General features: G+C 44.1%; 1 protein-coding gene and 1 long non-coding RNA gene across 2 annotated transcripts in view; both read right to left on the bottom strand.

Annotated features, from left to right (window-relative positions):
* LOC147105636 (uncharacterized) overlaps positions 1–12740 on the bottom strand; it is a 308669-nt gene that overhangs the window by 64628 nt on the left and 231301 nt on the right. The window contains exons 111-116 of the mRNA XM_086010932.1: positions 9402–9464; positions 7819–7878; positions 6134–6196; positions 4213–4272; positions 2425–2487; positions 2107–2163 (exon numbers count right to left, since the gene is read on the bottom strand). Coding sequence (XP_085867058.1) covers positions 2107–2163; positions 2425–2487; positions 4213–4272; positions 6134–6196; positions 7819–7878; positions 9402–9464 — 366 coding nt within the window. The remainder of the gene's footprint in view (positions 1–2106; positions 2164–2424; positions 2488–4212; positions 4273–6133; positions 6197–7818; positions 7879–9401; positions 9465–12740) is intronic.
* On the bottom strand, positions 4516–5866 carry LOC147105638 (uncharacterized). Its single transcript, XR_015081543.1, has 3 exons — positions 5804–5866; positions 4876–4938; positions 4516–4605 (listed from the first exon to the last, which is right to left on the bottom strand). It is a non-coding gene; the product is annotated as an uncharacterized LOC147105638 (long non-coding RNA).

Below are 12740 nucleotides of genomic sequence, written 5' to 3'. Positions count from 1 at the left end.
AAAACATTTTAAAACCAACATTACCGGTGACAAATCAGACTGTGTCCAGCCTTAATATTAGTTGTGTCTTCCTTCTGTGTCACTGATAAGCTCTCCATCAAGTGAGTATAATTTGGGAAGCTCGATTTTGTGACACTAAGTCCATTCAGCATATCTTGGTCTAAGACTGCACTGGCGTTTAGAATACAGAGGGTATGTTGAAAACATAAAGCTGACTTTGGCAAGAATATAATACTATCATTCACAAAAGGAGTATCAGTTTGAGATGAAGATGCAACAACATTGTGGAGTCCCACAGCTCTTACTCTCAGTTATTCCACAGCTGAATACTGCAGCCCATCTGGAGCGATTCCCTGTATATCAAGATACTTCATGTAGAACTGAAGGAAGCTCATCACCGTATTATTGACTGCCCATGACAAACTCTATTATGCTATTACTTTCAGCATGGTAAATTCAGTTGCATGATCTGATTATCCTTTTGGGTCATGTTCCAAAAGGCTTTTGATAAAGTGCCACATAATAGGCTTGCCAGCAAAGATGAAGCCCATGGAATAAAAGGGACAGTGGCAGCATGGATACGAAATTGGCTAAGTGATAGGAAACAGAGAGTAATGGTGAACGGTTGCTTTTCGGACTGGAGGAACGTATACAGTGGTGTTCCCCAGGGGTCGGTACAAGGACCACTGCTTTTCCTGATATATATTAATGACTTGGACTTGGGTGTACAGGGCACAATTTCAAAATTTGCAGATAACACAAAACTTGGACGTATAGTCAACAGTGAGGAGGATAGTGATAGACTTCAAGAGCACATAGACAGGTTGGTGGAATGGGTGGACACATGGCAGATGAAAGTTAACGCAGATAAGTGCGGAGTGATACATTTTAGTAGGAAGAACGAGGAGAGGCAATTTAAACTGAAGGCTACAATTCTAAAGGTCGTGCATGAACAGAGAGACCTGGGGTTTATATGTGCACAAATCATTGAAAGTGGCAGAGCAGTTTGAGAAAGCGGTAAATAAAACATACGAGATCCTGGGCTTCATAAATACAGGCACAAGGTACAAAATCAAGGAAGTTATGATAAACCTTTATAAAACAATGGTTCGGCTTCAACTGGAGTATTGTGTCCAATTCTGGGCACTGCACTTTAAGAAGGATCTGAAGGCCTTAGGGATGGTGCAGAAATGATATACAAGAATAGATCGAGGAGTGCCAATCACCCTAAATCTGTGTCCTCTGGTTCTCGACCCTTCTACCAATGGGAAAAGTTTCTCTTTATCTACTCTGTTAAGAATCTTCACGGTGTTGAACACCTCTATCAAATCTCCTCTCAACCTTCCCTGCTCTAAGGAGAACAACCCCAGCTTTTTCAGTGTCTCCTCATAACTGGGACTTCAGTTATGTGGAGAGACTGGAGAAGCTGGGGTTGTTCTCCTTAGTGCAGAGAAGGCTGAGAGGAGACTTGATAAACATGTTCAAAATCATGAGGGATCTCGACAGAGTAGATAAAGAGAAACTGTTCTCATTGGCGGAAGGGTCGAGAACCAGAGGACACAGATTTAGGGTGATTGGCAGAAGAACCAAAAGCGACATGAGGAGAAGCTTTTTTACGCAGCGAGTGGTTATGATCTGGAATGCACTGCCAGAAAGGGTGGTGGAGGTAGATTCAGTCGTGGCTTTCAACAGGGAATGGGATACGTACCTGAAGGAAAAACAGTGGCAGAGCTACAGGGAAAGGGCAGGGGAGTGGAACTAGAGGAAGTGCTGCTGCAGAGACCCGGCACGGGCTCGACGGGCCGAATGGCGTCCTTCCGTGCTGTAACCATTCTATCATTCTATGATGTTCTGTTCACTAAGACAGGACTGGCTGATTTTAAAGGCCCTCATTTAAGGAAGATGTGTGATTTAATGTTCCCATTGAAATAAGTCGTAACAAGCTTTATTCAACATTTAAGCCATTAACTATTGTCCTGCAGCAGGAATGGACCAAGTCGGCAGAAGTGCAAAAGAATAGTATTTCACTGACAAGGAGCTGAAGTTGAAGAAGAGCACTTGTATCCAAGGCCTTGATATTATATATTGAAAGAAGCCATCACTCACCAGTTGTGGAGCCAGTGGTAGAGCCAGTTGTAGTTGGTGTCTCTGTTGTCGTTGTTCCTGATGAAAAATATTAAAGACATTCAAAACCACAAAACTCGAAGACAGTTCCTAAATTACTCCAGTCGAGTTTCACCGTGAGATGATGTGATTTGTGTTGGGTAAAAATATGCTAAAAATGAAATTGCATCCCTTAATCAGAATGGGCCAATTATCTAGAAGAACAAAGTAATGGGTTTTCACTGTCAAGGAGGTAAATCTGAAAGAGCACAATTGTGTTAAAAGGCTTGCTAATGTTTATTGAAAGAAGACATCACTCACCTGTTGTGGAACTGGGAGTAGACCCAGTTGTGGTGGTTGTCCCTGCTGTTGTAGTTGTTTCTGCTGAAGAAAAACAAAAGCATTCACAACTATTACATCCAACTTGAACTGGGACATCATTGAGAGAATTTCAACATGAATCAGCAATTAATGCACAAATTAAAAGAGAGTGTGCAAAAATGTTTTAAACCCAGCACTACCAGTGCCAAATCAGACTGTGTCCAGCCTTAATATTAGTTGTGTATTGCATCTGAATTACTGACAAGCTCTCCATCAAGTGAGTGTTATTTGGTAAGCTCGAATTTGGGAACCTTAATCCATTCAGCATATCTTGACCGAAAACTGCACTGACATTTAGTATACAGAGGGAACATTGAAAACATAAAGCTGACTTTGGCCAGAATGTAAGCTCATGGAACAGTTTGGCCCAGTGGTAATGGCATGAAACGGTTAAACTTCAAGGCACAGAAAAGGGGCCAGTCATCAAAGTCTGCAGTTCACGATCGACTTCCTGACATGAATGGAAGATACAAAAGTCCCGAGCAGACAATCAGCCAACCGCCCATTAACAGTAATAGAAATCATATTGAATATGCGTTACAGAAAGTGGGAGAGGAGATAAAGACTTATCTTCGATCTCACAACTCTGTACACCTCCGGTGATTGAATTACAGGTTGACGAGGTGTGAATGTCGGACAGTTCAGCAAACCGACAACCGAAACTGGTTGGGGGAGGCCCAGCATGGAGCCAGGTGACTAAAAGAACTATAAGAAGGACCACACCCACAGTTCACTCTCTCTCTCTCGGAATTTCTCTCTCTGGGAAGCTTTCTCTCGGAGGCTCTCTCCCTCAGAAGTTAACTCTGACTACAGCAACTGCCAGGTGTAAGAAGGAAGGAAAGACGGTCATTTCGAGCTCCCAGCCTGCAATCGACGTCGGCCACGAGCAGGCGGACGAGTGACTGTAAGTATCAGTTGACTCTACAAGGGGTTTGCGCTGCGTAGGTAGCTGCAGTCAGATAAAGGAGGACGGGGACAGGTCATCTCCAAATCACGCCTACAATCCACAACAGTAACGACCGGCCGTATGGGTGATAGTAAGTTTCAGCCAAATCTCAACAGGTTTTTGTCTGTGTTTTGTTGGTTTTAATAAACTAACAGTTTTGCGTTGAACCTAAACCTTTGTGTCACCTACCATTTTGTTCCTGTAAAACCCAGAGTCAAAGAATCCTTGTAAGGGCGAGGAAACCAAACACCATACAGAAAATAATACTATCATTCACAAAATGAGTATCAGTGTGAGAATGAAGATGCAATAAAACTGTGGAGTCCCACAGCTCTTACAATCAGTGATTCAACAGCTGAATACTGCAGTCCCATCTGCAGCGATTCCCTGTATATCAAGATACTTGATGCAGGACTGAAGGAAGCTCATCACCGTATTACTGACAGCCCACGACAAACACTATTGTGCTGCTACTTTCAGCATGATCATTTCATTTGCATGATCTCATTATCCTTTTGGGACATGTCCTGTGAATTAAGACAGGACAGGCTGATTTTAAAGGCCTACAGTTAAGGAAGGTTGGTGTTCAAATGTGCCTATTGAAACAAGTCGTAGCGAACTTTATTCAATATTTAAGGCATTAACTATTGTCCTACAGCAGGAATGGACTAAGTTGCTAGAAGAGCAAAGGAATGGATTTTCACTGATAAGGATCTGAAGTTGAAAAAGAACACTTGTATCTAAGGCCTTGATATTATATATTGAAAGAAGCCATCACTCACCAGTTGTGTAGGAGGTGGTTGAGCCAACTGTAGTTGGTGTCTCTGTTGTAGTTGTTGCTTCTGAAAAATATTAAAGACATTGAAAACCACAAGACCCCAACTCAGTTCCCAAACTACTCCAGTCGAGATTCACCGCGAGATGATGAGATTTGTGTTGGGTAAAAATATGCTAAAAATGAAATGTAGATATACATTGCATCCCTCAAAAAGAATGGGCCATTTATCTTGAAGAACAAAGTAAAGGGTTTTCACTGTCAGGGAGGTAAATCTGAAAGAGCACAGTTGTGCTAAAAGACTTGCTAATGTTTATTGAAAGAAGCCATCACTCACCTGTTGTGGAACTGGCAGTAGACCCAGTTGTGGTGGTTGTCCCTGCTGTTGAAGTTGTTCCTTCTGAAAAATATTAAAGACATTGAAAAGCTCAAGACTACAACACAGTTCCCAAACTACTCCAGTCGAGATTCACCACGAGATGATGTGATTTGTGTTGGGTAGAAATATGCTAAAAATGAAATGTAGATACACATTGCATCCCCTAAAAGGAATGGGCCAATTATTTTGAAGAACAAAGTAATGGGTTTTCACTGTCAAGCAGGTAAATCTGAAAGAGCACAGTTGTGTTTAAAGACTTGCTAATGTTTATTGAAAGAAGACATCACTCACCAGTTGTGGAACTGGCAGTAGGCCCAGTTGTGGTGGTTGTCCCCGCTGTTGTCGTTTTTTCTGCTGAAGAAAAACAAAAGCATTCACAACTATTACGTCCAACTTGAACTGGGACACCATTGAGAGAGTTTAAACATGAATCAGCAGTTACTGCACAAATTAAAAGAGAGCATGCAAAAGCGTTTAAAACCCAACACTACCGGTGCCAAATCAGACTGTGTCCAGCCTTAATATTAGTTGTGTCTTCCATTTGTGTCATTGACAAACTCTCCATCAAGTGAGTGACATTTGGGAAGCTTGACTTTGGGACACTTAATCCATTCAGCATATCTTGGTCTAAGACTGCACTGACATTTAGTATACAGAGGGTACATCGAAAACATAAAGGGACTTCGGCAGGAAAATAATACTATCCTTCACAAAACAAGTATCACATTTTGAGATGGATATACAACAACATTGAAGAGCCCCACAGCTCTTACTCTCAGTTAGTCAACAGCTGAACACTACAGTCCCATCTGGAGCGATTCCCTATGTATCAAGATATACTTGATGCAGAACTCAATGAAGCTCATCACCGTATTACTAACTGTACATGACAAACTCTATTGTGCTGCTACATTCTGCATGATAATTTCAGTTGCATGATCTCATTATCTTTTAGGGGCATGTTCCGTCCACTAAGACAGGACAGGCTGATTTTAAAGGCCTACATTTAAGGAAGATGGGTGTTCAAATATGCCTATTGAAACAGGTCGTAACGAGCTTTATTTAATATTTAAGCCATTAACTATTGTCCAACAGCAGGAATGGTCTAAGTTGCTAGAAGAGCAAAGGAATGGACTTTCACTGACAAGGAGCTGGAGGTGAAAAAGAACACTTGTATCTAAGGCCTTGATTTTATATATTGAAAGAAGCCATCACTCACCAGTTGTGTGGGAGGTGGTCAAGCCAATTGTAGTTGGTGTCTCTGTTGTCATTGTTCCTTCTGAAAAATATTAAAGACTTTGAACAACACAAGACTCCAACTCAGTTCAGAGACTACTCCAGTCGAGTTTCACCGCGAGATGATGTGGTTTGTGTTGGGTAAAAATATGCTAAGAATGAAATGTAGATGCACATTGCATCTCTTAAAAAGAATGGACCAATTATCTTGAAGAACAAAGTAGTGGGTTTTCTCTGTCAAGGAGGTAAATCTGAAAGTGCACATTAGTATTAAAAGGCTTGCTAATGTTTATTAAAAGAACACAGCACTCACCTGTTGTGGAACTGGCAGTAGACCCAGTTGTGGTGGTTGTCCCTGCTGTTGTAGTTGTTTCAGCTGAAGAAAAGCAAAAGCATTCACAACTATTACATCCAACTTGAACTGGGACAGCATTGAGAGAGTTTCAACAGGAATCAGCAGTTACTGCACAATGTTACGTCTTCAACTGGAGTACTGTGCCCAATTCTGGGCACTGCACTTTAAGAAGGATGTGACGGCCTTAGAGATGGTGCAGAAAAGATATACAAGTATTTTTCAAGGAGTGAGAGACTTCAGTTATGATGAGACACTGAAAAGGCTGGGGTTGTTCTCTTTAGAACAAAGAAGGTTGAGAGGAGATTTTATAGAGGTGTTCAAAATCATGAGGGATCTCGACAGAGTAGATAGAGAGAAAGGCCTAGAAATTCACTAGCTTTAGCGCCGCTTTTGAGGCGCTAGAGGGACTAGCGCCAGAGTTATGGCCAGTTGAAAAATTCCCTGGGGCCCTAAAGCGGCGTTGCACCGGTAGCACTGCGCCGGCACCGATGACGTCATCGGTGTGCGCAGCGTCCCGGTTGCCATGCCGACGGGCCCCAGCGCCGAAATTCAGTTGCGGCCGCCTCGCCCGTGGCAGCCGCAACTAAGACTCTGGCAACAGAGTCCAACATGTGTTTGCGCCGGCGCATTAAAGGCCCCGCGGCGGCCGGCCGCTTTCCCGCCGGCCGCCTGCCCGCAGCTCCCTCCCCGGACTTCTCCCCCCCCCCACCCCGCGGAACAGATGCAAGCCCGGCACTTGTCCGAGGTGCCGGGCTCATTTTTAAACAGATTTGCGCAGGCCGCGGCCGGGTGCAGGCAGCTCCTCCTTAACGGAAGGAGGAGGCCTGCACTTCCCCAGCCTGCCGCACCGCATCGGGTGCCGCAGCGCCGGAATTGCGGCGCTAAACGGCAGTTAGCGCCCTTTTCCAGGCGCTAAGACCCTTCAGTAGCGCCGGCAGCCGTTTGGGCGCGGCGCTACTGAATTTTTGGCGCACGCAGAGGGACTTAGCGCCGGCACTAACTTCCGGCACTAAAGCCCTGGCTAAGCCAAAACCCAATTTCTAGGCCAAACTGTTCCCATTGGCAGAAGAATTGAGAACCAGAGAACACAGATTTATGGTGATTGGCAGAAGAACCAACGGCGACATGAGGAAAAACTTTATTACGCAGCGAGTGATTATGATCTGGAATGCACTCCCACAAAGGGTGGTGGAGGCAGATTCAATCGTGGCTTTCAACGGGGAATCGGATAAATATCTGAAGGATAAAACTTTGCCAAGGCTACGGGGAAAGGTCAGGGGAATGGAACTAGATGAATTTCTGTTGTAGAAATCCGGCACGGGCTCGATGGGCCAAATGGCCTCCTTCTGTGCTGTTAACATTCTAGCATTCTATGATTCTATGATGTTCTGTTCACGAATACAGGACTGGCTGATTTTAAAGGTCCTCATTTAAGGAAGATCTGTGATTTAACATTCCTATTGAAATAAGTCGTAATGAGCTTTATTCAATATTTAAGCCATTAACTATTGTCCTACTGCAGGAATGGTCTAAATCACTAGAAGAACAAAGGAATGGAATTTCACTGACAAGGAGCTGAAATTGAAAAAGAACACTTGTATCCAAGGCCTTGATATTATATGTTGAAAGAAGCCATCACTCACCAGTTGTGGAGCCAGTGGTAGAGCCAGTTGGAGTTGGTGTCTCTGTTGTCGTTGTTCCTTCTGAAAAATATTAAAGACATTCAAAAACACAAGACACCAACTCAGTTACTAAAACTACTCCAGTCGAGTTTCGCCGTGAGATGAAGTGATTTGTGTTGGGAAAAAATATGCTAAAAATGAAATGTAGATACACATTGCAACCCTTAATCAGAATGGGCCAATTATCTTGAAGAACAAATTAATGGGATTTCACTGACAAGGAGGTAAATCTGAAAGAGCACAGTTGTGTTTAAAGATTTGCGAATGTTTTTTGAAAGAAGACATCACTCACCAGTTGTGGAACTGGCAGTAGACCCAGTTGTGATGGTTGTCCCTGCTGTTGCAGTTGTTTCTGCTGAAGAAAAACAAAAGCATTCACAACTATAACATCCAACTTGAACTGGGACTGCATTGGGAGAGTTTCAAAATGAATCAGCAGTTACTGCACAAATTAAAAGAGTATGCAAAAGCGTTTTAAAACCAACACTACCGGTGCCAAATCAGACTGTGTCCAGCCTTAATATTAGTTGTGTCTTCCATCTGTGTCACTGACAAACTCTCCATCAAGTGAGTGACATTTGGGAAGCTCGACTTTGGGACACTTAATCCATTCAGCATATCTTGGTCTAAGAGTGCACTGACATTTAGTATACAGAGGGTACATTGAAAACATAACAGGGACTTCGGCAGGAAAATAATACTATCCTTCACATAACAAGTATCACAGTATGAGATGGAGATACAACAACATTGAAGAGCCCCACAACTCTTACTCTGTTAGTCAACAGCTGAACACTACAGTCCCATCTGGAGCGATTCCTATATATCAAGATACTTGATGCAGTACTCAATGCAGCTCATCACCGTATTACTAACTGTCCACGACAAACTCTATTGTGCTGCTACATTCTGCATGATAATTTCAGTTGCATGATCTCATTATCTTTTTGGGACATGTTCCGTTCACTAAGACAGGACAGGCTGATTTTAAAGGCCTACATTTAAGGGAGATGGGTGTTCAAATGTGCCTATTGAAACGGGTGGTAACGAGCTTTATTCAATATTGAAGCCATTAACTATTGTCCTACAGCAGGAAAGGACTAAGTTGCTAGAAGAGCAAAGGAATGGACTTTCACTGACAAGGAGCTGGAGTTGAAAAAGAACACTTGTATCTAAGGCCTTGATATTATATATTGATAAAAGCCATCACTCACCAGTTGTGTGGGAGGTGGTCAAGCCAATTGTAGTTGGTGTCTCTGTTGTAGTTGCTGCTTCTGAAAAATATCAAAGACATTGAAAACCACAAGACTCCAACTCAGTTCCCAAACTACTCCAGTCGAGATTCACCGCGAGATGATGAGATTTCTTTTGGGTAAAATTTTGCTAAAAATGAAATGTAGATACACATTGCACCCCTTCAATAGAATGGACCAATTTTCTTGAAGAACAAAGTAGTGGGTATTCACTGTCAAAGATGTAAATCTGAAAGTGCACAGTTGTGTTAAAAGGCTTGCTAATGTTTATTGAAAGAATACAGCACTCACCTGTTGTGGAACTGGCAGTAGACCCAGTTGTGGTGGTTGTCCCTGCTGTTGTAGTTGTTTCTGCTGAAGTAAAAAAAAACATTCACAACTATTACATCCAACTTGAACTGGGACAGCATTGAGAGATTTTCAACATGAATCAGCAGTTACTGCACAAATTAAAAGAGAGTGCAAAAGCGTTTTATACCCAACACTACCGGTGCCAAATCAGACTGTGTCCAGCCTTAATATTAGTTGTGTCTTCCATCTGTGTCACTGACGAGCTCTCTATCAAGTGAGTGACATTTGGGAAGCTCGACTTTGGGCCACTTAATCCATTCAGCATATCTTGCTCTAAGATTGCACTGACATTTAGTATACGGAGGGCACATTGAAAACATAAAGGGGACTTCGGCAAGAAAATAATACTATTCTTCACAAAATGAGTATCACAGTTTGAGATGGAGATACAACATCATTGAAGAGCCCCACAGCTCTTACTCTCAATTAGTCAACAGCTGAACACTACAGCCCACCTGGAGCGATTCCCTACATAAAAAGATACTTGATGCAGAACTCACTGAAGCTCATCACCGTATTACCGGCTGCCCACGACAAATTCTATTGTGCTCATAGAATCATAGAATCATAGAAAGTTACAGCACGGAAGGAGGCCATTTCTGCCCATCGTGACCGCGCTGGCCAACAAAGAGCTATCCAGCCTAATCCCACTTCCCAGTTCTTGGTCCGTAGCCCTGCAGGTTAGAGCATCCCAAGTGCATATCCAAGTACTTTTTAAATGTGGTTAGCGTTCCTGCCTCTACCACCTTTTCAGCAGTGTGTTCCAGACCCCCACAACCCTCTGGGTGAAGAAATTTCCCCTCAAATCACCTCTAAACCTTCCCCAGTTTCTTTAAATCTGTGCCCTCTGGTTTTTGACACCTCTGCTTAGGGAAATAGGTCCTTTCTATCCACTTTATCTATGCCCCTTGTAACTTTATACACCTCAATAAGGTCTCCCCTCAGCCTCCTCTGTTCCAAGGAAAACAGAAATCCAGTCTTTCCTCATAGCTAGGATTCTCTACTCCCGGCAACATCCTTGTAAATCTCCTCTACCCTCTCTAGTGCAATCACATCTTTCCTGCAATGTGGTGACCAGAACTGCATGCAGTACTCTAGCTGAGGCCTAACTAGTGTTTTATACAGTTGAAGCATAACCCCCCTGCTCTTGTATTCTATGCCACGGCTAATAAAGTCAAGCATTCCATATGCCTTCTTAACCACCTTATCTACTTGGCCTGCTACCTTCAGGGATCTGTGGACATGCACTCCAAGTTCCCTTTGTTCCTCTTCACTACTTAGTGTTCCACCATTTAATGTGTATTCCCTTTCCTTGTTAGCCCTCCACAAATGCATTACCTCACACTTCTCCAGATTGAATTCCATTTGCCACTGTTCTGCCCACCTGACCAATTTATTGATATCTTCCTGCAGTCTACAGCTCCCGCGAGGATATTGGTCCTGTTCCCGTTGAGGTGCAAACCATCTGGCTTGTAGAGCTCCCACCTCCCCCAGAAACAGTTCCAATTCCTCAGGAATGTAAAGCCCTCCCTCCTACACCATCTCTCCAGCCACACATTCATCTGCTCTATCTTCCTATATCTGAACTCACTAGCACGTGGCACTGGTAGTAATCCAGAGACTACTACCTTTGAGGTCCTGCTTTTTAACCTCTTTCCTCGCTCCCTAAACTCTGCCTGCAGAACCTCATCCCTCTGCTATTACTTTCAGCATGATAATTTCAGCTGCATGATCTAATTATCCTTTTGGGTCATATTCCAAAAGGCGTTTGAAAAAGAGCCACATAATAGGCTTGCCGGCAAAGATGAAGCCCATGGAATAAAAGGGACAGTGGCAGCATGGATATGAAATTGGCAAAGTGACAGGATCAGAGAGTAATGGTGAACGGTTGTTTTTCGGACTGGAGGAAGGTATACAGTGGTGTTCCCCAGGGGTCAGTACGAGGACCACTGCTTTTCTTGAAATATATTGGCCCAGAAATTCGGGTCGGGGGCTTGCCGCGCGTGCAAGCCCCCGATATGCACTTACCCGACGCGCCGGCCGTTGAGCTTCAGGGACGCCTGGAATTGGTGTTTTAAAATGTTGACTCCCGGGCAGCGTCTGACGTCACGCCGCCCAGGAGTGCAGCCAGCGCGAAGCCTGTAGCGCGCTGTGCAACTGAGACACGCCCCTTGAGGTCTCAGTTTAATAGGACACACCCCCAATGTTTCTCACAAGCTGCTAAGCATTTTTACATGCAAAGCAGCATTTTAAATAGGTTTTGGGTATTTTTATGAAGCTTTTGGTAACTTTTATAAACTTTTAAAAACGTTTACATTATTTTGAAGAATCTGAAGTAGTTTTAAACAGAATTAAAGCAATTTAAAGACTTTTAAAAGCCCTAAAAGAATTTTTTTAATTCCATTTATTTATTTAGCAATGTCATCGTCATACGTGTCTTCACACTGTTCCCTTTGGGGAACTGTATGAAGTGGTGGAAGGATTTATGGCCGTGATTAATGCTCATGCCGTGACCGTAACCATCTTTGAACCAGCCATTAGGGTGGTTAGTCCTATGGCGGGAGGGTTTTACGGGCTCCCACAAGCTATACAAGGAGGGGGGCCACCCACACCCACGGACGCAAATATCCCACTGGATGTCAACCCAGAATTTAGAGCCGGAGCTCCGACTCCACTTGCCGGGACTGTCTGGAGCGGGGTTCGAAACCCTACCCCGTCTGGCCCAGCAGCGGGGATCCTACCGCTACGCCAAAGGCCCAATCCGATTAGCAACGTGAAATGGCTGGAATGAGCACAATTCACGGCATTAAAAGAACTCACAATTGAACTGATGATGACCTCAGCAATCTCCTCAACGAGGTGGAGGCGCAGCGCCTGCTCATCATTGGTAATGAGAAGTCAAAGGCGCCGCAAAAAGGACAGATGATAGCTTGGTCTTTCAAGTGGCAGCATAGGGCTCCAGTCACGGGGAGGGAAAAGGCGCAGGAAATGTATGGGTGTCACCTTTTGCGCGGAGTGGGCCTTTTGCGTAGCGGTAAGCATCCCCGCCGCTGGACCAGAAGGAGTTGGGTTTCGAACCCCGCTCCAGACAGTCCCGGCAAGTGGAGTCGGAGCTCCAACTATAAATTCTGGGTGGACATCCAGCGGGATACTTGCGTCCGCGGGTGTGGGTGCCCCCCCCCCTCAGATGGGTTGTGGGAGCCCGTAAAACCCTCACGCCATAGGACTAACCACCCTAATGGCTGGTATGAAGATGGTTATGGTCACGGAAGGAGTGTT

Source organism: Somniosus microcephalus, chromosome 17 (assembly GCF_052327205.1).
Source record: "Somniosus microcephalus isolate GS21.2 chromosome 17, FLI_Smic_1.0, whole genome shotgun sequence".
NCBI lineage: Eukaryota > Metazoa > Chordata > Chondrichthyes > Squaliformes > Somniosidae > Somniosus > Somniosus microcephalus.
This window is presented reverse-complemented; position numbering and strand designations above follow the sequence as displayed.